Below are 22,314 nucleotides of genomic sequence, written 5' to 3'. Positions count from 1 at the left end.
TCAAACCTGCAGGTTCAGAATCAGCGCAAAAAGGGCGTAAACACAAAGCGCGGAGCCGCCGAAACATCAGAATCAGCGAGCTGTCGGCTTTCAGCTCGTGTCCGTACAGTCAGGTGAGAAAGTCACATCTCACTGATTCTGATGCGTCGGCGGCTCCGCGCTTTGTGTTTACGTCTTTGTGCAGAATCCGTGTTCCTGCTCTCATTTACTGTTTTAGCTGTTTGGTGGTTGTTGAAACTTTGGGAGGTTTAACCTGAGATTCTGGCGTTTTGGCCAAAATAAATTTATATTAAAAAATCGATTCAGGGTTTTAATGAATCGATATCACGTTATCCAAGCCAGAATCGATTTTAATCGATAAATCGATAATCAAAACCACCCCTGATGCATATACACGGGTCACACTGCTTATTGAAACTCCCCAAAGATCAGATCTTAATCAGACAGGTTTCTGTTTTCAAAGTTTAGACTTTGCTTCTATTGGACTTTTTATCAGTAACACGTGCTCACTTTCTGCAGGAACAGTTGAAACTAACATAAACAAATAACTCCAGAGCTGATAGTCAGCAGGGGGTTTACAAGTTGTGGCCGCGTTGTCGGCGGTATAAGCTCGACCACTTGCAAGGTGAGCTGGCAGACATCACTGAATTCATCAGAGATGATTAGGTTCATTTTGACAAAGTGAGCAGATATTTAACCTCCTAGGACCTGGGCCCTGTTTCAGGAAGCCGGTTTGGAAAACTCAGAGTGAAAAACGACACTCACGGTTGAGTAACCCCGAACTGTCCAACTCGGAATATTCGGTTTCAGAAAGGCTGATAACAATTAGTTCAGTCAACGCGGAGTTGCTTTAACCCCAAGTGAAGCGCGCGGACGAGGATACATAAAGCCCTGATAAGCGGAGCACAGATTAAGCGAGTCACCATGGAGACGGAGGGAAAGAAGGCGCGGTCAATGTATTTCACAGCGCTTGAGGCCGAAATTCTGATGGCAGCATATGCCGATAACATGCAAATTCCGCGGAAAAAAGTAACACAGCCACAGCTGCAAAAGCATGCATGGCAAAACATAGCCGACAGAGTCAATGCGTGAGTGTTAATATAAACATTGATCTAGGGATTTCCACCCATTTAACACGTTATTTTATCATATGTTATTTTATTTGTTATTTTATACATTTTATTTTGTGACGTGATGTGAGCGCAGGTGCAACCCAACAGGCCCCAAACGTGCCTGGCAGCAAGTAAAAATGAAATATAAAAATATAGTCCAAACAGGTAAGGTGTAATTGTATTATGAGCCATAGTGCTTGGTCTGTTTGTCCGATGTAAATCAATTACAGTTAGAGGCTACATTAATTTTCTTTCTGTAAGCACTTATTGAAATTATCTGAGCACATTACAAGTACATATTTGCTTACTCTGTATGCTCAAATGTGGCCCGTTATAGCCAACAGAAAAAAAGCGGAGGCCCGAAAAACAGGTGGGGGTCCTCCACCACCACCACTCACAGAGGCTGAGCAGTTGGCCCTCAGCCAAAACAGTGGGCGCCCTGTGGCCGAAGGCATCTCTGCGGGGACATCCTCTGAGGCAATAACCCCGCAAGACACAAGTGCCTACATAAGGGGTAAATTCAAAATAATACATGATGTGCATACATCCTTTCTTCACAGTCACCTTTGCAGTGCTACTCATTCATTTGATAAACTCTTTACCATAATGGATTATTTTGTAGTGAAGTTATTTTCCGACTGATTTTGCCTTCCCTCAGTCTTGGTTGTCTTTGAGAGCATAATGACAATGAAGTGTAAGGTGCTTGGTATGTTTGTTAATTGCCATTTGGTCCCTTGTAAGTTATAAGTGACCTGTATAAACCTCATATTCTATCAGTTGATGGTGATGGTGTACTGCATCTGGTGCAGCCTCCTGTTGAGCCAGACCAACATGCAGTTGTGAGTAATACTCCACAGATTATATGAGTTTACAGTAGAACAGCAATGTTGTTTATTTCTTTACTACAGGAAAATAATGAAGAAACATTGACAGCTGTTACAGAGGAGGAAGCAACAGAGACACTTTATGAGGTTTACATCTTTTAATACTTTGTGTACAGGACATACAGGCGACCAATAAAGCCAGTTGAACAAAAAATCTGTTTATTCTTCTTTCAACATGTTGAGGTGATGGGTCAAAAGAAATGATTGTGACATATGGTGTCTCTGACTGCTCTTCCATCTTGTATGTCCGTGGGAGGGTCAGGATGTTCATGGTTTGGATCACTGCTGATGTTTGGTTCAGAAGGACAGTGTTCTCCTCTAATTGTGGCAATGTTGTGAAGAATCACACATGCCACAATAATGTCACATGCCCTTTCAGGGGTGACCCTGAGTCTTTGCAGGCACTGGAACCGGGCCTTAAGCATTCCGATAGTCATTTCAATTCTGGCTCTTGTCCTGCAATTAGCCAGATTATATCGCTGCTGTGGGCCCGGTTCAGGGTCAGGGTAAGGGGTAAGCAAATAGGGTAAACATGGATACCCCCTATCACCAAGCAAGTAGCCAGTGAACTCTCCTAAGACAGAAGGGTACACTTCAGTTCAAATGTCCCTGAAGCAATTGGTCTTTATATATTTTAAAGTATTCTCAACTCACCATGTCCAAATTTTGTGCTCAGTGTACATTCACGGAATATTTGTGAGTCATGGACAGAGCCTGGCCGCTTGGCTTCCACATTTGTGATAATGTTGGCAGCATCACATATGATCTTCACAGTGCAGAGAACACAAATTAGCATCCATTACTATAATGAAATAATTTGTTAGTTTGACATGCTACAGGGAACTATGTACCTGTACATTAATGCTGTGGAAAGACTTCCTGTTCACATAGTCTCCTTCATTTACTGAAGGAGCAATGATTGGAATGTGAGTGCCATCTGTACAGCCAATCACGCCTGGGAACCCTGAAAATAAATGTGCAATTTAAGTAGTAGTCCAAGTATCACCACATCATACATTAAGTTTTGGTCATCCTGATACCTGCAATTTTGTGGCATCTCTCTTTGATAAATCTTGTGGGTCTGTGACCGGGGAACACCACAGACGAGTACAGGAGACGTTTCAGTGCAACTGTAACATTCCTGACTGCCCGACAGACGGTAGCCTTGGAAACGTGCTCAGCGTCACCAATATTATACAGAAAGCTCCCGTTTGCAAGAAACCGAAGTGCAATACAAATAATATGCAATGAACTGAGAGCATGTCCGCGATGTGTCACATGCGTAATATATGGCCTGAGGATGTTATCCAAATAAATTATAGATTGTGCTGAGAAACGGTAACGTTCGCACAGAAAATCATCAGGAAATGATAAAATGTCCAAACGCGCTCTGATCACTCTCTCCCGGCGGAGAGCTCTGCGGAGAATTTGGGCTTCACGATCTACTGGCTCTTCAAGGAAGTGGCACGCCATGTCCGACACTTCCTACTGTCAGGTTTCCGACAAAGGGGCGGAGACAGTCAGGGTTAGTTGTAGTAAACCTGCTAGGGGGCAGGTTAGCTTCACGGAGTGTGTCGTCATAGTGACTCACTCAGGCTGCAGCTGAACTCGCTTTGTGAAACCGAAAACCCAGAGTTTTCGTTAACTCAGGGTATACTTACTCAGTTTTTCCACTAAACCGGCTTCCTGAAACAGGGCCCTGGCGTCCACATATGTGGACATCACATTTTGGGTTGTTTAGACCAAAATACTACATTTTGCTCTACAAGGGCCTGATATCCACTCACAAGGATGTTACACTGCCACTGTGCTATCGAAATTTTAGACAAATATCCTCATATGTGGCTCTCATTTTTCTCAGAAACAAAAAATGTGGTAGTTCTTTGTTTTTACATTCATCAGGTCCCAATCAGCCCAAATATCAAAGAGAAACTAAAAATGAATGCCACGGAGGAGTTTGGGTCTTAGGAGGTTAAAGATTGTGCCACTACATTCTTGTCTAGAAGATATTAAAGTGTATTTGGTGACACACAAAAGGGTAAAGTTTAAGTATAGTTTGGGTCCACACATGTCCAAACCCTGGTGTGTAGGCCTACTTAGTTTTGAGGAATTGTCATGGGACCGGGGTCTGGGTGACCCAGGGCCTGTAAGAAGTTATGGACATGTGTGTTTTTGGTGCTGCTGTCTCCTGTTTCCATGTTTGTGTATCTAGGTGTGTGTGTGGGTGTGTCAGCCAGGAGCCTGGCCACACCTGCGGAGGAGAATTACTCACACCTGCAGCTGATCAAGCCTCGTCAGAGGAGCTACTTAGGAGTGTGGTGGAGCTGTCTCCGATGCTGGATCATTGCGTAACATCACGTTAGTCTCTTGGCGAGTTAGTTAAGGTTAGTCTGCTGCATTGTGGCGTTGCTGACGGCTGCCTCTTTGTTATTCCCCAGGAGGAGTGTGGAGACGAGAGGGCAGCGAGCACGGGGTGCTCAGACACTGAGGAGCGGAGACAAAGAACACTAACACTGGCAAGAGGACATGTCAGAGTCGGGAACGCACTGGGGATTTATTGTTGTTTGGATTATTTTGCATCACTGTAAATAAACGCACTGACCTCATCAAAGAGTCCAGCATTTGGGTCCTCCTTCCCCTCATCATAGTCTGCCACGCAGGCCGTGACAGAAAAGCCCACTAAAAGAACGCCCACCAGACCAAAGCAATGGTTTTGACTTGATCAGCATTAACCCCGCCCCCTGACTTTGATGAGTGAAGCTGACAAAATGTGGGAAAGTTCAAGGGGGCCGAATACTTTTGAAAGCCACTGTAAAGTTCACTATCAGTAACATCATAGCACCACCTAGCTGTATAGCAACTCCGTCATGCTAGCTAGTAGCAGTACGAGTTATTGTAACTGACTGTAAAAAGTCAGCACAAGGAAAATAAACTGCACCTAAACTTGGTTTATATCTGACCCAGACAGACTGCAGGTCATAACTTCTTACCTGAAGTTCAGTTCACCTGACACTCGGGTCGGCGGCCGCCTCGGGTCTCTGCTCCTCCCGCCTCCCCTTTCCCTCATCCACCTGCTGCCTCTGTGGAAGCTCCGCCATAGCCACCACCAAACAACTGACTTATTTCTACACATCGACCAGCATCCGGCCAATCCACCATCTTTCATTGTTTATACCGTTACAAAAAAATAAAAAAACATCATCGGCCCATAAAAATGAAAAATCACCATCAGTATGCCCGATGGCCAGTCCAGCTATGGTCGTGCCATCAGTTAACCCTTCACGTGCCAGCTGTGACACGCGTGCCCAGGGTTGCCGACCCCTGCTCTAAAGCATCTGATTTGGATTCCTGAGATCAAATATTTTCCTTTGGCTTTGTTTTCTTCACATTTGTGGCTTTAATGTAGTGTTACATCCTGTTTGTTTGCTTCCATCTGTATACATGTCCAGATTCACTGTTATGTTTCTATTCTTACATTGCTGTGTGATCACTGTTCCCTCTGCTGACTGATGTGACCTTTTGTATCTCACACTGATACTTGTCATATTTGTATCTGCGCCTAAAAGATAAAAAGTTTTCCACGCTAAAACACAGCTCCACCTCCTGCAGTTCTCCCTCTGAACCACTAGATGTCTCTGTTATCTAAATGAAGACGTGCAGCACAGCAACCACAGCAGCGCTCAGATCACACGTGTCCTGTTATTATGTATAAAAGCATGAAACAGGTGAGACAGGTGGGATCAATATTAATGTTGTGGAAATATATGAAAAAGCAACAGAAGAGTGAAAACATTTCGTGTTTCTAGAAAGATCTTTCAGCTCATAGCTGCTCACAGACTGTATTTACAAGTGACAAACTGCAACTCTACAGTACATCTACAGTATATATCAAATATATTCTGTATTCAAATCTATTGAGTGATGTTTGAAAGTCTTTCCAGCTGAGTTTGATCCAGGAGGGTCTGAAGCCAGAGTCAGACAGAGACTGTGCAGAGACTGTAGAAGGACAGAGCAGCAGCAGAGCAGTCCAGATACACTGATGATCCTCTGTCAGATCCAGAGGGACACACAGGGATGATGCTGGACTCTACATTGTGTCTGACAGTGGAGCTGTTCTCAGAGCAGTTCACTCTGCAGCACTGACAGTCATCTGCACTTCTTCTCATTCCTCTGTCAGTCACTGCTGGATGAAGCTCTCCTCTCCACCTCCCAGTAACATGGCCCAGTCAGAGCGTCTCTACACACAAGCTGCTGCTGCTTCAACCTCTCTGGATCATCAGGACACAGCTCCTCCTCTCTCAGCACACACACCGTCCTGTTTACCATCATATCCTCCACCTGCAGAGAGAAGAAGGAAGAGCAGAGGAGATAAACGAGTGTTTCCAGAGGCTCTTCATCAGCTGTCAGTCAGTGATGCAGCACATCCAGTATAAAGAGCAGCAGGGACTTCAGTGCTGGGACTGTACTAGGACTCATTGTTGCTTCACTTTTTCTAATCTTTGGATTTTTATTGAAGTTGATGAAAATGTTTTTCCCTCCTAGTTTGAGTTTGGACTTTCATTCATTAGAAGAACCTTGGTGTGTCCACTCTGAGCTCTGTAGGAACCCCAACAACAAGCCCAACAATCCAGATGGACGGTTCCAGCTGTTAACTGGAGGAATTCCATCCAAACATCTGCTCTCACTAAATTCTTCCTCACCTACAGACTGTGTTCTTCACTGCTTTAAACTTGGAAATGAATGCAGTCATTGGTCTGCGTGCTGCTTTGTTCAGAGAGCTGATTGGCTGTTGACAGTGTTTGATCTGAGCGTGTCAGCCGTTACTATGGTGACCATAAAGGTCAGAAACAGGAAGTGTTTGTGTCCAATCCTGAAGCCTGTCACCATTCTCCTCTCACAGCTTCACTGAGAAGCTGCAGCTTTACAGGAAACACTGGATCTTTGTTTCATACTGACTGTGTTTAGTACAATACTGCTGACACCACCCACTCACTCCATCACTCTACTTACTCCAGAGTCTCCAGTCTGTAGTCTGGACTCTGCTGAAGATCAGACAGCTGCTTCACATCTGGATCCTTCAGGTTGTTTCCCCACAGCTCCAGCTCTCTCAGATGGGAGGGGTTGGACTTCAGTGCTGCTGCCAGATAATCACAGTTGATCTCTGACAAACCACAGTAACTCAATCTGTATAAAGAATGAAAGATGTAAGTTTATTAGACAAAGTGTGAGCTTGAAATCATTCAGTGTTTCATCATCTGTTCAGAGCTGAAGAAGGTTCAGAATGTAGAAGTTTAGAAAATGGAAACTCCAAACAGCTGAAGCCAACAGGAAGCAGCTTCAAACAGGAAACTGTGCAGAGTTTCAGACTATATGTCCTGATGCAGCCAGTTGGATTTTGGAGATTTGAATCTCTGTTCTGTGACTAAGTCCTTGAATCATTTCTTCCAGTTGGTCCAACAAGACAGACTAAGTGTTGGACATGTGTTGTGGCTCCATTATGGGAGCTTCTAAATGTGATGTGATGGCCCCTCTGGGTCTGTCAGGTCACAGCACTGAAGAGAGCTCAAACTGGGCACACAGTTGTTCCAGTCTGGACCAAAGACTCTATACTGGGACTGAGGGACTGCTTTGACTGCACCCACTGGGACTTTTTAAAGGCTCATGTTCTCACTTAGATCATCGATTTCTACTTACATTTCTTTCTGGGAAAAATGGGGATTACTTTGGAAACAGGAAGTATTTTCCCCAATAAGCAGCCCTGGATTAGTAAATCACTCCAACATGTTCTCAGGCAGAAGAAGCTGTCTTGTTATGAGGGAGAGAAGAAAAAGATTGAGGCACAGAAACTTGTTGAAAGAGAGATAAAGCAGCTAAAATCAGGTGTAAAAGTAAAGCAGAGGATTAGCTGAATAAAGGACACTCAAGGCTGGCTTGGAAAGGAATGAAGTCCATGGTGGGGATGCAGAACAAGGAGCAAAGATGAATGTGATGCTGAATCAGCAGAAGACTTGGACTCATTGGATTCCAGCTTTGATATCATTGATTTCAATGAAGAGCTTTGTGATTGTAGCAAAGGGCTGGTAGCTCTGAGAGTCCCACTGATGAGGTGTTTGTGTGGAAATCTCTTAGTGGGACCAAAGAGAGAAAAAGCCCTGGTCCTGATGCTGTGGGAGGGAAATGATTGAAGTGTGCTGTGAGGAACTGACTGGGAGATTTTCACACATTTTCCAGTCCTCCTTGGAACAACAGGAAGTTCCCAGCATATGGAAACAAAGGTTAAGTGTCCTATGGCACTCAGTGATGATGGTGCTGTGGCCCCACCACCTCCACCTCTTTGTAAAGGAACTAACTGTAATCTGAAGCTTCGAATGGAACTAAGACTTCCTCCACTAGGTGGCAGTGTCTGATGAGAAAGTGTTAGTGGAGCTGGCCTGGAGTCAGAAACAGGAAGATGCAGGATTTGGGCTGAAATGGGGAAAAGTGGTTCGCACTAGTGCCTTAAAGCAAGAAGGTTGTAGGTTGAAGCTTGTTGGCCTTTCTGTGGAGGTTGGATGTTCTCCCACAGTCCAATGAAATGCTGCTTAGGTTCATTGGTGCTTCTAAATTGGCTGTAGGTGTGGATGTGAGAGAGTGCTTCTCTGTCTCTCTCTGTTGGCACTGTGATGGACTGCTCACCTGTGCAGGTGGACCACGCCTCTTGCCCTATGACAGCTAGGGCACAGGCTGCAGCCCTGTGAGCCTAAGCTGAATAAACAGTTAGCAAAAATGATCCATAGATGGCCTGAAATCCCCCAGTTAGCAGTTTGGTAGATAGCTATGACATGCTAATCCCATCCAGCAGCTGTATTCTACCTGTAAGCTGATCCCTGCTGAGCCAAAGCACTTTTTCATATACAAATTACAACCTTTAATAGAAACCTATTGGTCAGCATCTTATTAGCCTGCTGTTAGCTTCATTCCACAGAAAACTGAGAGAAACTAACAGAGTTGATAAAGAATAAAGAGAAATGTGCTGATTTAAAGCCTTTGAAGTGCTTCAGATGATCTCTGTCCACTTCTGTCCACTCATTCATTCATGTAAGCTTTCTAATGCAGCTTTGATCTTCACAGTCTGCTTCATGAAACTCATTCTAACCCTGAATGTCAGAGTGTTCCTCCTTCTCTTTCCCATCATTCATGCTGGCAGTGGAGGAGATTTGGATGTTGGACTGTGTTTTGGATGATGTGTGTATGTTTGTGTTGGACTGCTGTCTGTAAAGCAAACGCACATTTTGCTTTGGATTTCAGTGTCAGACAGACTTTAAGGTGGAATGAAGAGTTGGAGAGTTTCACAGTGAATTATCCAGTGGAGGATTTTTCTTCTTCTTTGAAGGTTTGAAATGTGAACATTGTTCTGCTGCAGTCAATGGACTAAACCAGAGAAGAAGAAAACAGACTTTACCATGAAGATCCTCAGTGTGGATCAGTATAATATCAGCCTGATGTCTGCAGTTTAGTGTCAGCACAACTTTCACATCATATTCATCTCAGCACAACTAAAACATGCTGACTGACCCCAGAGTTTCAAGTCCACATCCTGGACTCTCCAGGAAACCACACAGATGCTTCACTCCTGAATCCTGCAGCTTGTTGTTGTAGCTCAGGTCCAGCTGTCTCAGATGGGAGGGGTTGGACTTCAGTGCTGCTGCCAGATAATCACAGCTGATCTCTGACAAACCACAGTCCCTCAATCTGTATAAAGAATGAAAGATGTAAGTTTATTAGACAAAGTGTGAGCTTGAAATCATTCAGTGTTTCATCATCTGTTCAGAGCTGAAGAAGGTTCAGAATGTAGAAGTTTAGAAAATGGAAACTCCAAACAGCTGACAGAGTTCATACGCCTTTGTCAGGGTCAAATTCAAGCAAGACCATGTGAAAATTAAAACACATCATCCTAGGTGAACTTAAACACCTTTGTTCCCCTTTTGTTAAGACATAGAAAAGTACACCACACAAAAATACTGCAAAAGGAAACGGTCGCCTTATATACATAGTGTATAAACTCAAAATGCACATTTCACTTCAAATTAAGATTAAGGCTTTGAACAGATCACATAGTTCAGTTCAACATATAAGACTTTAAGAATGCACAAGCATCTACTTAAAATCTATTTAATTTATCATCCATGATATTATTTTGTACAATTCCAATGTATTTTGTTCATCTCCCTTAAATAAACAGGCAGTCTTAAAGTATGAAATATTCATATACAAACACATATAAATGTGTGTACTGTCTCAGTGGCTGATAGTACCCCACAGGCCTCAGTGTGAGCTTGAAGACATTTATAATGTTTAAGTAGTTTAATGTGCAGGTGCTGACGATAAACACATTTTGAATGAAAGCCGGGGAACTTTGGTAGCACAGAAACAAGTGGCTATTCTTTGTGACTATATGGATCACTCACAATACCATTATTTCACACAAAGGCACCAAATTAATACTCAAAAAAGCTGCAGCAATACACACAAATATAAACAGTACTTGGTGACAACTTTGCTTTTAGCCTTTAACCCTTCTTGACTACTTTTGATGTGGCCTCTATATTTTACCTTTAAAAACAGTTTATCTGTTATTTTCTCATTTTGACCAACTGTATCAGCACAATTTATCTAAATTCAGACAAAATTTAAATTACAAGTAGAAAGTGATATTTTGACTGTAAAAACCACACACATGTTTAACGAATCATCTTCATAACTTGAAATGCAAATAGAGATTGTACACTTTTAAAAATACGCACACGTTTTGCAAACAACAAAGTTATATGGTACTATTTACCAAAAAATGCAGCCAAGGCTCAGACGTTTTTCATATAATCATTTCAAACTATTTACAGAACAATCAGGTGTCAAACAATAGTTTGTGTCACTCTAACACATATGAGAACAGCACAGGGATAAACCTGCAGGTCTGACAGCAGGTGTGTCACTCAGCGTTTACACTGCAATCTGCCTTTGTTGGCTTTAAGGCAGCAACTGTGACGATCACTAGTAGAACTGACACACAAAACAAAACAACAGCTACACACTAAATACACAAGACAACAAACTAACTTGAGACCAAACACGGTAAACGTCACAAATCTCTCACGTATCAAAACTCTCTCTCTCTTTCGCTCACTCGCTCTCTCTTGCCGGTCACTCCTAAAACTTCCCCCTTTTGCTAAACAACCAAATGTCATGTTTCCATATCATTTTTGATTGGTCGACATGGTACATTTTCCCACCTATAGGGCTTTGGAGCGTGATGTCACGGGAGATGGGCCATGCCCCCTTCCGCCATGACAGTAGGCCAGCCAAAGGATACCATTTCAGCTATGGATCGTACGTGTTGTGTTGTCGGTTGCAACGTTAGATCACACGATCGTGAAGGCAAGAAGCTGGATAACGGGCTCTCTTTTCATCGTTTTCCATCCTGGAGGCAACGTGAGGGATCCCATGTATCCGATATTACTAAACAAAGACGTCAGGCTTGGATTGCAGCGGTGAGACGAGGGGATATCGAGTTCTCTGCAATCCCCAGCTTTTTGTTGGTTTGCTCACGGCATTTTCTTTCCGGTGAGTTCTAAATTAATTCATATCACTCTTGAAAGGCTTTTAGTGTTATTTTCAACGTGCTGAGGTCATAGATAATGAGATAAAACATGCTAATGTGTGATGCTGCAGAACCACATCATGTCGACTGAGTAGCTTATGATTTGGCATTATTGCAGGCAAACCAGCATATGAAATGGATGTAACAAATCCAGACTGGGCACCAACACTGCACATGGGGCATGACGACATACCTGTATCAGACTCGGACCGGCACTCAAGGCGTACGCAACGGAAGCGAAAAAGAGCACCCATCGGAGGTAAACAACCCCCCCCCCCCTCTAAAAACATACTAAATTGCTATCACTGTACACTAATCCGCACATAACTTCCAGATGAATCACACACCTGTCATTGGAATATTGGTGTACATTTACCTTATGTCTAATTTTATCTTACAGGCTTTCGTTATGCAGCTGCAGAGTCTGAAGGTGTGCCCCGTGCAGAAGTGATTGATGAAGATCTGACAGAAGACCAACAGCAAAATCACAATGTCATGGAGGCAGTGGACAGCAGTTGTGTTGGACAAGTGGAGGTTGAGGTACCAGCTGCAAATGTGGATATACTGAAGAAATGTAAACCTTTTAAAATGATGACAGATTACAAACTCTCAGCTGTGTCTGTAATCAAACCTCTGTAACTTTGCTTCACTTCAGCAGCATCAGCTCATGTTCACATGTTGATTCATGGTTTGCTTCAGTTTTTGATGGACTGCAGAATATTTTGAAGGTTATCTGCTATAAAAAGCCAGAACAGGAAAATCTGCTTCATGTGTTTCTGTTTGATCCTCAGTGACTTTGACACAAAGGCCTCTGCTGTGATGATCACACCTCTGATCAAGTCTCACAGTGTCAGCTTTGTTTTTATACATATGGATATGTGCTGATAAATGATCAGAGTTATAATATTTCCCACTGTCTGCTGTGTGCCGTGACCTTTGACCTGCTAAAGACAGTCAGCTGTGGATTATTCATTGTTGTGTCTGATACTTAGAACTGTGAGGAAGAACACTACACAGTTAATCAGGGTCCCCTCTCTCTGAATCAGGGAAGGTGGGCAGGCCGCGTGTGGGCCGCGGGCCATAAGTTGAGTCTCACTGTTTGAAATGTGAACATTGTTCTGCTGCAGTCAATGGACTAAACCAGAGAAGAAGAAAACAGACTTTACCATGAAGATCCTCAGTGTGGATCAGTATAATATCAGCCTGATGTCTGCAGTTTAGTGTCAGCACAACTTTCACATCATATTCATCTCAGCACAACTAAAACATGCTGACTGACCTCAGAGTTTCAAGTCCACATCCTGGACTCTCCAGGAAACCACACAGATGCTTCACTCCTGAATCCTGCAGCTTGTTGTTCCAGCTCAGGTCCAGCTGTCTCAGATGGGAGGGGTTGGACTTCAGTGCTGCTGCCAGATAATCACAGCTGATCTCTGACAAACCACAGCGACTCAATCTGTATAAAGAATGAAAGATGTAAGTTTATTAGACAAAGTGTGAGCTTGAAATCATTCAGTGTTTCATCATCTGTTCAGAGCTGAAGAAGGTTCAGAATGTAGAAGTTTAGAAAATGGAAACTCCAAACAGCTGAAGCCAACAGGAAGCAGCTTCAAACAAACACAACAAGAGAAAAAACTCTGAATGTTTCACATTAAAGTCGTACATTTATCATAAAAACAGGACAAAGACTTGAAAAAGTCGTGTTTTTCCTTCCAGGAACCACAAGGCTTCACTTTTAAAGGTGAAGTGTGAAAGAAATGGACATATTTGAAGTCTAACACCTTTTTCCAGTCACATTATTAAAGCAGACAAACTACAAGCTCATTTTCATTCCAACAAGTCATCTTCTGACCTGGACTAACAACACTGGTCTCTATGTGCAGCTGGCTGTGAGACCAGTGCTCAGGGAGCGTCTACAAAGTGCAACACTGAAAGAACATCACACACTCATTTGCTTCCATCATCCAACCTGAAGAGGAAACAGAGACGCCTCCCTTTCAAAGTAAAAGCTGCTCCTTTTGGACACAGTATCAAAGAAAGTCTACAGTATAACATAGAAAAGACAGAACAAAGTTTTGGTTTTTTTAAATTGTGCAGAAATGAAACTACACTAAGCTCAATTATGTGACAGACATTTCATCCCATGTCAGTTTGGCCTGATCCTGGGCCGGATTATCCAGCACACACTCTGACCACAGGCCCAGGGGCCACGCACAGCTGGGCTCCATCCAAGAGACAGGAAACAAACCAACACAATAATAAAAAGCACCATGTGATCTTCTTACATCTTCAAGACAAACATAGTAAAAACATGAGCATATTTGTTTCCTGATAAAATGATGTGACAGGTAGAACAGAGTAAAGTGGTGGTGTTACAGCCTTTCTCCCCTCTGCTGCCGAGGCTGTTAGTCTCTCCCAAACTCAGCTACAGGACTTCCAAATGAATGAAAGCAGCAGAAGTGGCTTTACAAATGAAAGAGGAAGAGGAGAAGAAGAGGAGAGGGAGGCCACCCTGACCATCACTCCAGCTGAAAACATCACACTTCCATTAAAGTTGGTGAGGAAATGTTGAGCAGGATGAGCTGCTGGCTAATCTGGAGGCTGTAGCAGCAGCTCACAGTCACAGTGGATTTCCACTCATGAAAAAGCTCTGGCTGCTTCATTTCTCATCTCATATCAGAGACTTTAATGCTTCACTGAAGCTGTACTGTGATGCTTCCATATCCCAGTGAGGCCTCCATAATGATTTCAGCCGTTCTGTACACACACTGTGTGCCCTGTATGGCTCAAAGTCTCTGCAGCCTGTTTTTATCTGCTATCATCAGATCTTCATCATCCTCATTCACATCCCAAACACACTCTACAGCCTCATCAGCACTGACTTCATCTTCACTGACTGATGGAGCACAACATGAACCTGTGGAGGCTGAAACACTGTCCTGTCAAACATCTCCCCGTCACCACTCCACTTCTGTCAGCCTTTAAATGAACCCTGCTCAAGTCTGTCACTTCTGTTTGGAGCCAAAAGGAAAAACTGTTGTTCAGTCGTTTGGAAAGACAACATTTCTGAAAGCACTCAAACTTCTTCACATTTGTCTTCAGACACATCCTGAACATTTAGGAACTAAAGAAAGTTTCAAACATCAATCAAAGACCTGAAATATAGAAAAACAACAACAGCTGCAGTCAGTGAACTCACCTCAGAGTCTGCAGTCGACAGTTTGGACTCTCCAGTCCAGCACACAGAAGCTTCACTGCTGAATCCTGCAGGTTGGTGTTGTTACTCAGGTCCAGCTCTGTCAGATGGGAGGGGTTGGACTTCAGAGCTGAGGCCACAACTTCACAGTGAGACTCTGAGAGTAGACAGTGAGTCAGTCTGTGATGATAGAAAATATAAAATGTGTTATTATAAAAGCAGAAAATCTGCATTATAAACACAGACTGAATGTATATGAAGACAAAACAGAGTGAGGTCATAATCTGATGAATCTGCTCTTCACATCTGTGCTTCAGCTCCTCTTACTGTGTTTGACATGACACAACGATTGAGTCTCTCTCAGACCTGCAGACTTTTAATGAGAATCTTTGTTTGGCTTTAATCTGCAGATGAAGGAGGAAGATGGTGTCACATTTAGGCTTCCATAATGTCCACAGTCTGTCACTGAGATCTGATCCAGAGTCAGAGTGAAGACACACATTTGGACTGTTTCCTGTTTTGACTCCAGAACATTTTGAATGAGTTCAGCTCAGTGAAGAGTTCCAGCTGGAAAGATGATCTCTGTTTGCTACCTGCTGTCAGGTACGACTGTTCACATCCACACGCAGGAAAAACCTGCTGACTGTTACCAAACGGAGCAGAAATCTCATCACTGGACAATAATGATGAATGAACTCAGAGCTGCTGATATCAGATCTGATTTCAGGGGAACTAAACACAGAATGATTGGCTCATTTTAGCTTTCTGAGCCATTATCTGCTGGTGTGTCGCTAGTTGGCAGAAAATGATTTGTATTCCTGTTCAGGGCTTCAGTGTTTATGAGTCCAGATCCAGGTGACAGCAAGTCAAAATGATGTTACCTGTCTGTGTCCAGCAGCAGCCTGTATTCACTTTGAATATTGTTATAACCTGACCTGGACCTGAGTGACGTACAAAGACAGAGAGGGAGAGAAAGGAGAGAGAGGATGGAGACAGCAAAGAGAGAGCAAACACAAACAGGTGAGAGTGGACAGGTGACCAAGGTCAGCAACCAATCAGAGAGCTTCTGTTTGACCCACAGTCACTGATGATGACTGCACATAACCAAGCAGTGTGTTACTCTGATATCAAATATGGATCCTGCTCTTATAATAATGATCATCAGATGATATTATTGTGTTATTTTGTAGCTGAATACGATGTTTGTGTGATTATCAGTGAAAGAAGCAGTGAGGAGGATGGAGAGAGAGAGAGGACAGAGGCTGAAGTTAGAAACACTAAAAGGATTTTTCATGGATTTCATGGATGATTTGAGTGATTTCCAGCAGGACACTTAAACATGTCAGTGGACGTCCTAAAGAACATATTCACTGATATGAAACGTGTCATTGAACAGGATTAATATCAGTGGAAACATGGTGGAAACAGCTGTGACTGCATGGATGTGACACACTTCAAATCTGTTCTCCACTCTTGGATTTGGGATCCATGGAGCTGCTGCTGAGTCTGTACAATAAAGGAATGGTGTGGAAGGTTGCAGCGTACGGACACAAACACTTTGTGGTTACAATCTGATTTTATTTTCAACATTAAACTACTAACCTACACTGATCAATGATGTTAATGATCACATCTGGACTCACCCAGCCTTTCTGCAGTTCCTCACAGCTGGAATCAGTCTCTGTCGTCCCTGCTTTGATGCTTTGTACTTCTGCAGGTCCAACTCATCCAGAACCTCCTCTGACATCTGCAGCATGAAGGCCAGAGCTGAGCACTGGATCTCAGAGAGTTTCTTCTCTGATCTGTTCTCTGACTTCAGGAACTCTTGGATCTCCTGAAATAATGAGAGGTGGTTCATCTCCATCAGACAGTGGAAGATGTTGATGCTTCTGTCAGGAGAGATTTCATCACTGTTCATCTCCTTCAGGTTGTTGATGACTCTCTGGATGGTTCCTGGACTGATCTCTGTCTGACCCAGCAGACCTACTAAGAGTCTCTGGTTGGACTCCAGACAGAGGCCATGAAGGAAGCGAACAAACAGGTCCAGGTGGCCATTTTTACTCTGGAGGGATTTATACATGGCTCGTTTAAGGAAATCATCCAGAGAGTAGTCGTTGTAGTCTTTTCCCAAAAAGTTCTTCAGCACCTTTGTCTTCCTGTTGGTGTGACAGTGGAACATGTAGACAGCAGCCAGAAACTCCTGAATGCTCAGATGAACAAAGCAGTAGACTGGTTTCTGGAAGATCACACACTCTCTTTTGAAGATCTCTGTACAAACTCCTGAGTACACCGAGGCCTCTGTCACATCCAGACCACACTGCTCCAGGTCTTCTTGGTAGAACATGATGTTTCCTTTCTCCAGATGTTCAAACGCCAGCCTCCCCAGCTTCAGAAGAACTTCCCTGTCAGCCTCCGTCAGCTCCTGTGGACTCGTCTCATGTCCCTCATGGTACTTGTTCTTCTTCCTCTTTGTCTGAACCAGCAGGAAGTGTGAGTACATGTCAGTCAGGGTCTTGGGCAGCTCTCCTCTCTGCTCTGTAGTCAACATGTGCTCCAGAACTGTAGCAGTGATCCAGCAGAAGACTGGGATACTACACATGATGTGGAGGCTCCTGGATGTCTTCATGTGGGAGATGATTCTGCTGGACAGCTCTTCATCACTGAATCTCCTCCTGAAGTACTCCTCCTTCTGGGCGTCAGTGAAGCCTCGTACTTCTGTTAGCCTGTCAACACATGTAGGAGGGATCTGATTGGCTGCTGCGGGTCGGGAAGTTATCCAGATGAGAGCCGAGGGAAGCAGATTCCCCTGGATGAGGTTTGTCAGCAGCTGGCTGACTGATGACTTCTGTGTGACATCAGACAGCAGCTTCCTGTTGGTGAAATCCAATGAAAGTCTGCTTTCATCCAGGCCGTCAAAGATGAACAAAAGCTGAGAGACAGCCAGCTTCTCTGCTGTGACCTTCTGTAATGTTGGATGGAAAACATGGAGCAGCTCCAGAAGACTGTACTGCTCATCTCTGATCAGGTTCAGCTCCCTGAATGAAAGCAGAACCACCACACTGACATGTTGGTTCTCCGAGCCCTCTGCCCAGTCCAGAGTGAACTTCTGCACTGAGAAGGTTTTTCCAACACCAGCCACGCCGTTGGTCAGAACCACTCTGACGGGTCTCTGTTGGTCAGGTAAGGCTTTAAAGATGTCCTGGCACCTGATTGGAGCGTCATGGAGGGCGTCCATCTTGGAAGCTGTCTCCAGCTGCCTCACCTCATGTTGGGTATGAACCTCTTCACTCTGTCCCTCTGTGATGTAGAGCTCAGTGTAGATCCTGTTCAGGAGGGTTCTACTTCCTGTTTCATCACTTCCTTCAGTCACACGTTCACATCTCCTCCTCAGACTGATCTTATGTTCATCTAAAACCTCCTGCAGACCAACATCTGCTGAAAGAAAGAAAAACAATGAGACTAAAGAGAAAGAAAACTCTTCAATGTCTGAACAACACAAGAAGTCCAGTTTTCAGAAATGAGTCCATCAGCAGACAGATGTTCAGTCTTACTTTGTACACAGCTGCTCTGACTGGCTGTCTGCAGTCCAGCTCTGCTTCTGGATCTTTCTCCACACTGTGCAGAAGCTCTGATGGTGACACAGAAAAGTCACAGTGGAGATACTTCTGTCCACCTTTGATTAGACTCATTATAAAAAGGAAAACAAAGTTTGAACACAGTCATGTTTCCAGTTCACTGACTTACATTTATTCCATGGACACTCACTCTAACCTGAAGCACAGCTACAACCCAACATTGTTGAGGCCTCATCTCCTCCTTTCCTGACTGTAGAGGTTAAATATGCAACAACCAACAATTAAAAGAATTTGGTTCATTTCAAAGAAATTCACACGGTGACCAAGTAAAGTAACCGTAGTAAAGGAGACAACATCCCGTTGATGGTGGGATTATTTGAAAGATTTGCTTTAGTCACGTCACCAAATGCAGTTGAACCACCCGTGGATCCATGTTTGACCATTCTACCACTCTGAGCTCTGCTTTTGAATCATTTTATTATTATCATCATTCATTTATTCATTCTTTGGAGGGGGGCTATTTCCTAATGCCGCCCTAATAAGCTGATGTTCAAGGGGAAATATAACAGAAACTCTTTCAGTGTTATTCATTAATAAATTAACAGATAAACTGTGAAGAAGAAAAAACTGAGATTTAAAGGAGAGAGTGAGAAACTTGATCATCCATCCTCATAATACATGTTTATCAGTATCTGCTGTGACCATACTGCAGTAATAACTACAAGTCTACATTTCTGTGACTGTTGATCAATCACAGCAGGAATCTGAGCTCATCTCTGCACACAGAGCAGCTTCAGCTCTGGGATAAACTGCTCGCTTCACGTCCTTCTCAGCTCACAGACACTCATCCTGATATTTTCCTTTAACATTTGATGGTATAATTCATCTGAGTTTACACTTTATCTGCACAAATACAGAAAAACAGACCCAAACACCAGAAACCATCAGTTTCACCATGTAGAATATATTGTTGTTTCCTTGCTTTTAATTCAGAGAAAAACTCTGATTTGGATTTTCTCTGTTCTCTTTGCCACAGCCCATCCCAGCAGCAGCTGAAGCAGCTGACTGTCACAACACTGAATAACACTTTAGGAGGAATTTCAGAGGTCAGTAAAGCTCCAGGTTCAACATCAGTTAATTAATCATAGTTCATCATAAATGTTAACCTGGCTGGCACACATGTTAATGTTATCCATTTAAATATTAGCAGTTAGCTGAGGCCACAAGAAGAAGAGGCCCTAGAAGAACAATGGATGATAAGATTAGATTTCCAAGACTAGGCAGAGACGTGTTTTCCTTTACTGTCTCTCACAGAGGAGGGAGCAGATACCAGACGAGGCCACGGAGGTACGGGGAGGATTCGCAGCAGACAGCAAGACTGCCACGTCCATGCGAGAGAGCGATGGCTACGATAATCTCTGTTTTTGTCTCCCTATATAATGTTGTACAGCCCATGTGAGGGTTATCCTCTCTGTGAACCAGATGCTTGATTTCACACAGAGGTCCACCAACTGAATTTGATCAGTTATGGAACGATTTACCTCGACAGGCTCCTTCACTCGCTGCTTTTAAACCTCCTTTAAAACACACTTTTACTCCCTGACCTTTGACCCAGTGTGACATGTTGACTCACTACCTCAGACAGCTTAAAAATAGTCTTTTTGTTTTTTGGTGCTGCCGAAAAGAACCGTAAAATATCTGTCCTATATACAGTTATGTTCATATATTTTTGTGCTACATCAGGAAACTCAAAAACATAGTTTGTAATATTTTAATCCTTATTTTTAAAACTGTTTTTGTCATTTTTCTTCTCCCATTGCATCAAAATCATTATTTACACTGAATAAATGAGTCAGCAGCTCTCTTACATTGTTGCTGCAGGTTCATTACTGAAGTCTGGAGGGTTATCATTGGACCGGTCACTCCTCACAGACACACAGCTGGATGCTGCAGATCCTGCTCCATCCTCTTCCTCCATCTTCTTGATGTCAGGGTGGAGTTAGTCTGAGAGGCAAACACACACACTCAGAGGTGCTGTTGTACTGGAAGCATCACACTGACGGGTTTCTAAAGTTCTCATTGATCATTTCATGGAGTTTCTGTGGTAAACACTGTCCTGTGACGTATGTGTTATGGTGAGGGTCATGAGGGCTAACCAGCCCCACTCCTTACTCCTCATATTTCAGCCTGAAGCACAATAACAGCCTAAACCTAACCAGGAGGCTGTAACCTCAAAGGGACTTCATGGTTAGAAATAAAGGTTCAATGAAATGAAGCAGATCATAAAAACATGAGTTCCAACTTTAAAAGAAGCATCCACACGATGACGGCACAGCAGAGGAGCACTTTCTCTAACACACTGATTCAGTTCCACTGACACAAGGACACACACAGGAAGGCACACACACACAAGCCTTTATAAGAAACAACACAATCATCTGCGCTTGACTTGTCAATCCAAGTCCTTAGCCCATGAGCCCGCGGTATCAGACCACAGATATTCCCTTACTTTGAAAAAATAAAGCCAGTTTTCAGAACAGACCTGATGTTTGTGCTACAGCCTGTTTACCAATATAATTGTTATGATATTTTGATACCACGGTAAGCATTTACAGGATATTGTTTCATACAGGAAAACTGTTACTCAATAAGGCCCATATACTAGTTGTTTTTCTCTTTCTCTGTGACCCAAGAATTAATGTGTAAGACTTACAGGCTGGTACCTCAAGGTCGAAAACACCACAGAGATGAGACCACTTCCTTACTCCCATCCTCCCTTTTTTTCTTTATCTCCTGGAAAAGGCTCGTTAAAGGCTAGGTGGTTTGTTTCAGAATTCACTGATGAAAGAACTCTGTATTCTATGTCTAGGAGTGTATTTTGCTGGGATGATCATAAATTGTAGCTGAACTGATAAACTACACACAGGATACTTCTTGGCTCACAAGGCAGGAAGACGTTTCCTTATTTGGTCTGTACCGGTTTGAACTGGGAAAGCTGACACACGAACCTTTTTTCATCTATATAAACTGCTGTGTATCAAATAAACCTTTGAGTCGATTGGGAAGGCAACCTAAAGCAGTCTCTGTTTTCTTGTTCTCCCAAGCTGCTCCCGAGCTCGTACTAACACGCTGAATGGCATACCTGAGTGTTACTTTAAATAATTAGGAATCTTAGAAGGAAAGGACAGAACTCTGCTTATCGCTCACGCCACGGAGGAAACCCGGGAAGGCAATTTCCTTCAATAATCAATATCAGATATCAGAGCAACAGAAACCTCGGTGATCAGGACGCTGGGACTGAGAACAGGAAGTGGCTCAAACGTCACAGTTTCATAACGTCACCCTGAACTCCACTCACGGAGTTTCTGTCGCCATTGTAGTTTTTAAAGTCCCGTGATAAAGGCGGGTCTTTCTGTGAATCCGCACGCTCATTGGCTAATAGCTCGAGATTGACACATCGTTATCCAATGAGCGTGCGGGAACTTCCGACATAAAGTTGTTTCCTTTGAAAAACCAAAGTCTGATTATTTTTGCCTCCACTGACGGAGCCTGTTGTTCCCGCCACAGAGACACAGTAATGTCAGAGCGGTGTTAACACTCACCCTGCCTCAGCACAGCTCTCACTCTCCTCCTGCTCTCTCACACTAAACGGAGGCTCAGCTAAACTCACTTCCTCTCTACTTACAGGAAACCAGCGCTCAGAGGAGCCGACCGGCCTCACATTTCACCCACAGACACGAACAGCGTGGAATTATTTTATGTCATAAGAAGAAACATATTCATGTTAACACTCACCTGCCTCAGCTCCACCTTCCTCCTCCTGCTGCTCTGAACGGAGGCTCAATACTTTCACTTTCACTGCTGCTCCCTAAACACAGAGGATGCTGGGACTTGTAGTTGTTTCCTTGCT

The 22,314-nt window shown here is 43.5% G+C and overlaps 2 protein-coding genes across 2 annotated transcripts in view; both read right to left on the bottom strand.

Annotated features, from left to right (window-relative positions):
• Positions 1 to 2,134: 2,134 nt before the first annotated feature.
• LOC147336325 (ribonuclease inhibitor-like) overlaps positions 2,135 to 22,314 on the bottom strand; it is a 57,815-nt gene continuing 37,635 nt past the window's right edge. The window contains exons 3-6 of the mRNA XM_086286175.1: positions 9,551 to 9,727; positions 7,007 to 7,180; positions 2,651 to 6,334; positions 2,135 to 2,570 (exon numbers count right to left, since the gene is read on the bottom strand). Of these exons, the coding sequence (XP_086142301.1) occupies positions 6,322 to 6,334; positions 7,007 to 7,180; positions 9,551 to 9,727 (364 nt within the window). The 3' untranslated portion in view covers positions 2,135 to 2,570; positions 2,651 to 6,321. The remainder of the gene's footprint in view (positions 2,571 to 2,650; positions 6,335 to 7,006; positions 7,181 to 9,550; positions 9,728 to 22,314) is intronic.
• LOC147336327 (protein NLRC3-like) lies at positions 14,829 to 20,786 on the bottom strand. Its single transcript, XM_086285361.1, has 4 exons — positions 20,273 to 20,786; positions 18,381 to 18,457; positions 16,473 to 18,264; positions 14,829 to 15,009 (listed from the first exon to the last, which is right to left on the bottom strand). Exons 1-4 carry the CDS (start codon positions 20,380 to 20,382, stop codon positions 14,829 to 14,831), a joined length of 2,160 nt encoding a protein of 719 aa, XP_086141487.1. The 5' UTR covers positions 20,383 to 20,786.

The sequence above is a fragment of the Aulonocara sp. 'chitande type north' Nkhata Bay genome, linkage group LG3 (genome assembly GCF_057382095.1).
Source record: "Aulonocara sp. 'chitande type north' Nkhata Bay isolate Kocher_YH1m ecotype deep benthic linkage group LG3, A_spYH_male_GT1.1, whole genome shotgun sequence".
NCBI classification, from domain to species: Eukaryota; Metazoa; Chordata; class Actinopteri; order Cichliformes; family Cichlidae; genus Aulonocara; species Aulonocara sp. 'chitande type north' Nkhata Bay.
Note: the sequence above shows the minus strand (reverse complement) of the source record. Positions and strands in the feature narration are given on the sequence as shown.

Excerpts from the sequence above, each read along its gene's own strand:
- LOC147336327 (XM_086285361.1), bottom strand. The coding sequence starts at position 20,382 with ATGGAGGAAGAGGATGGAGCAGGATCTGCAGCATCCAGCTGTGTGTCT. Across the intron at positions 18,458-20,272 it reads AATGAACCTGCAGCAACAAT|AGCTTCTGCACAGTGTGGAG; the intron begins GTAAGAGAGCTG and ends TGTCACCATCAG. Across the intron at positions 15,010-16,472 it reads AGGAACTGCAGAAAGGCTGG|ACTGACTCACTGTCTACTCT; the intron begins GTGAGTCCAGAT and ends CTATCATCACAG.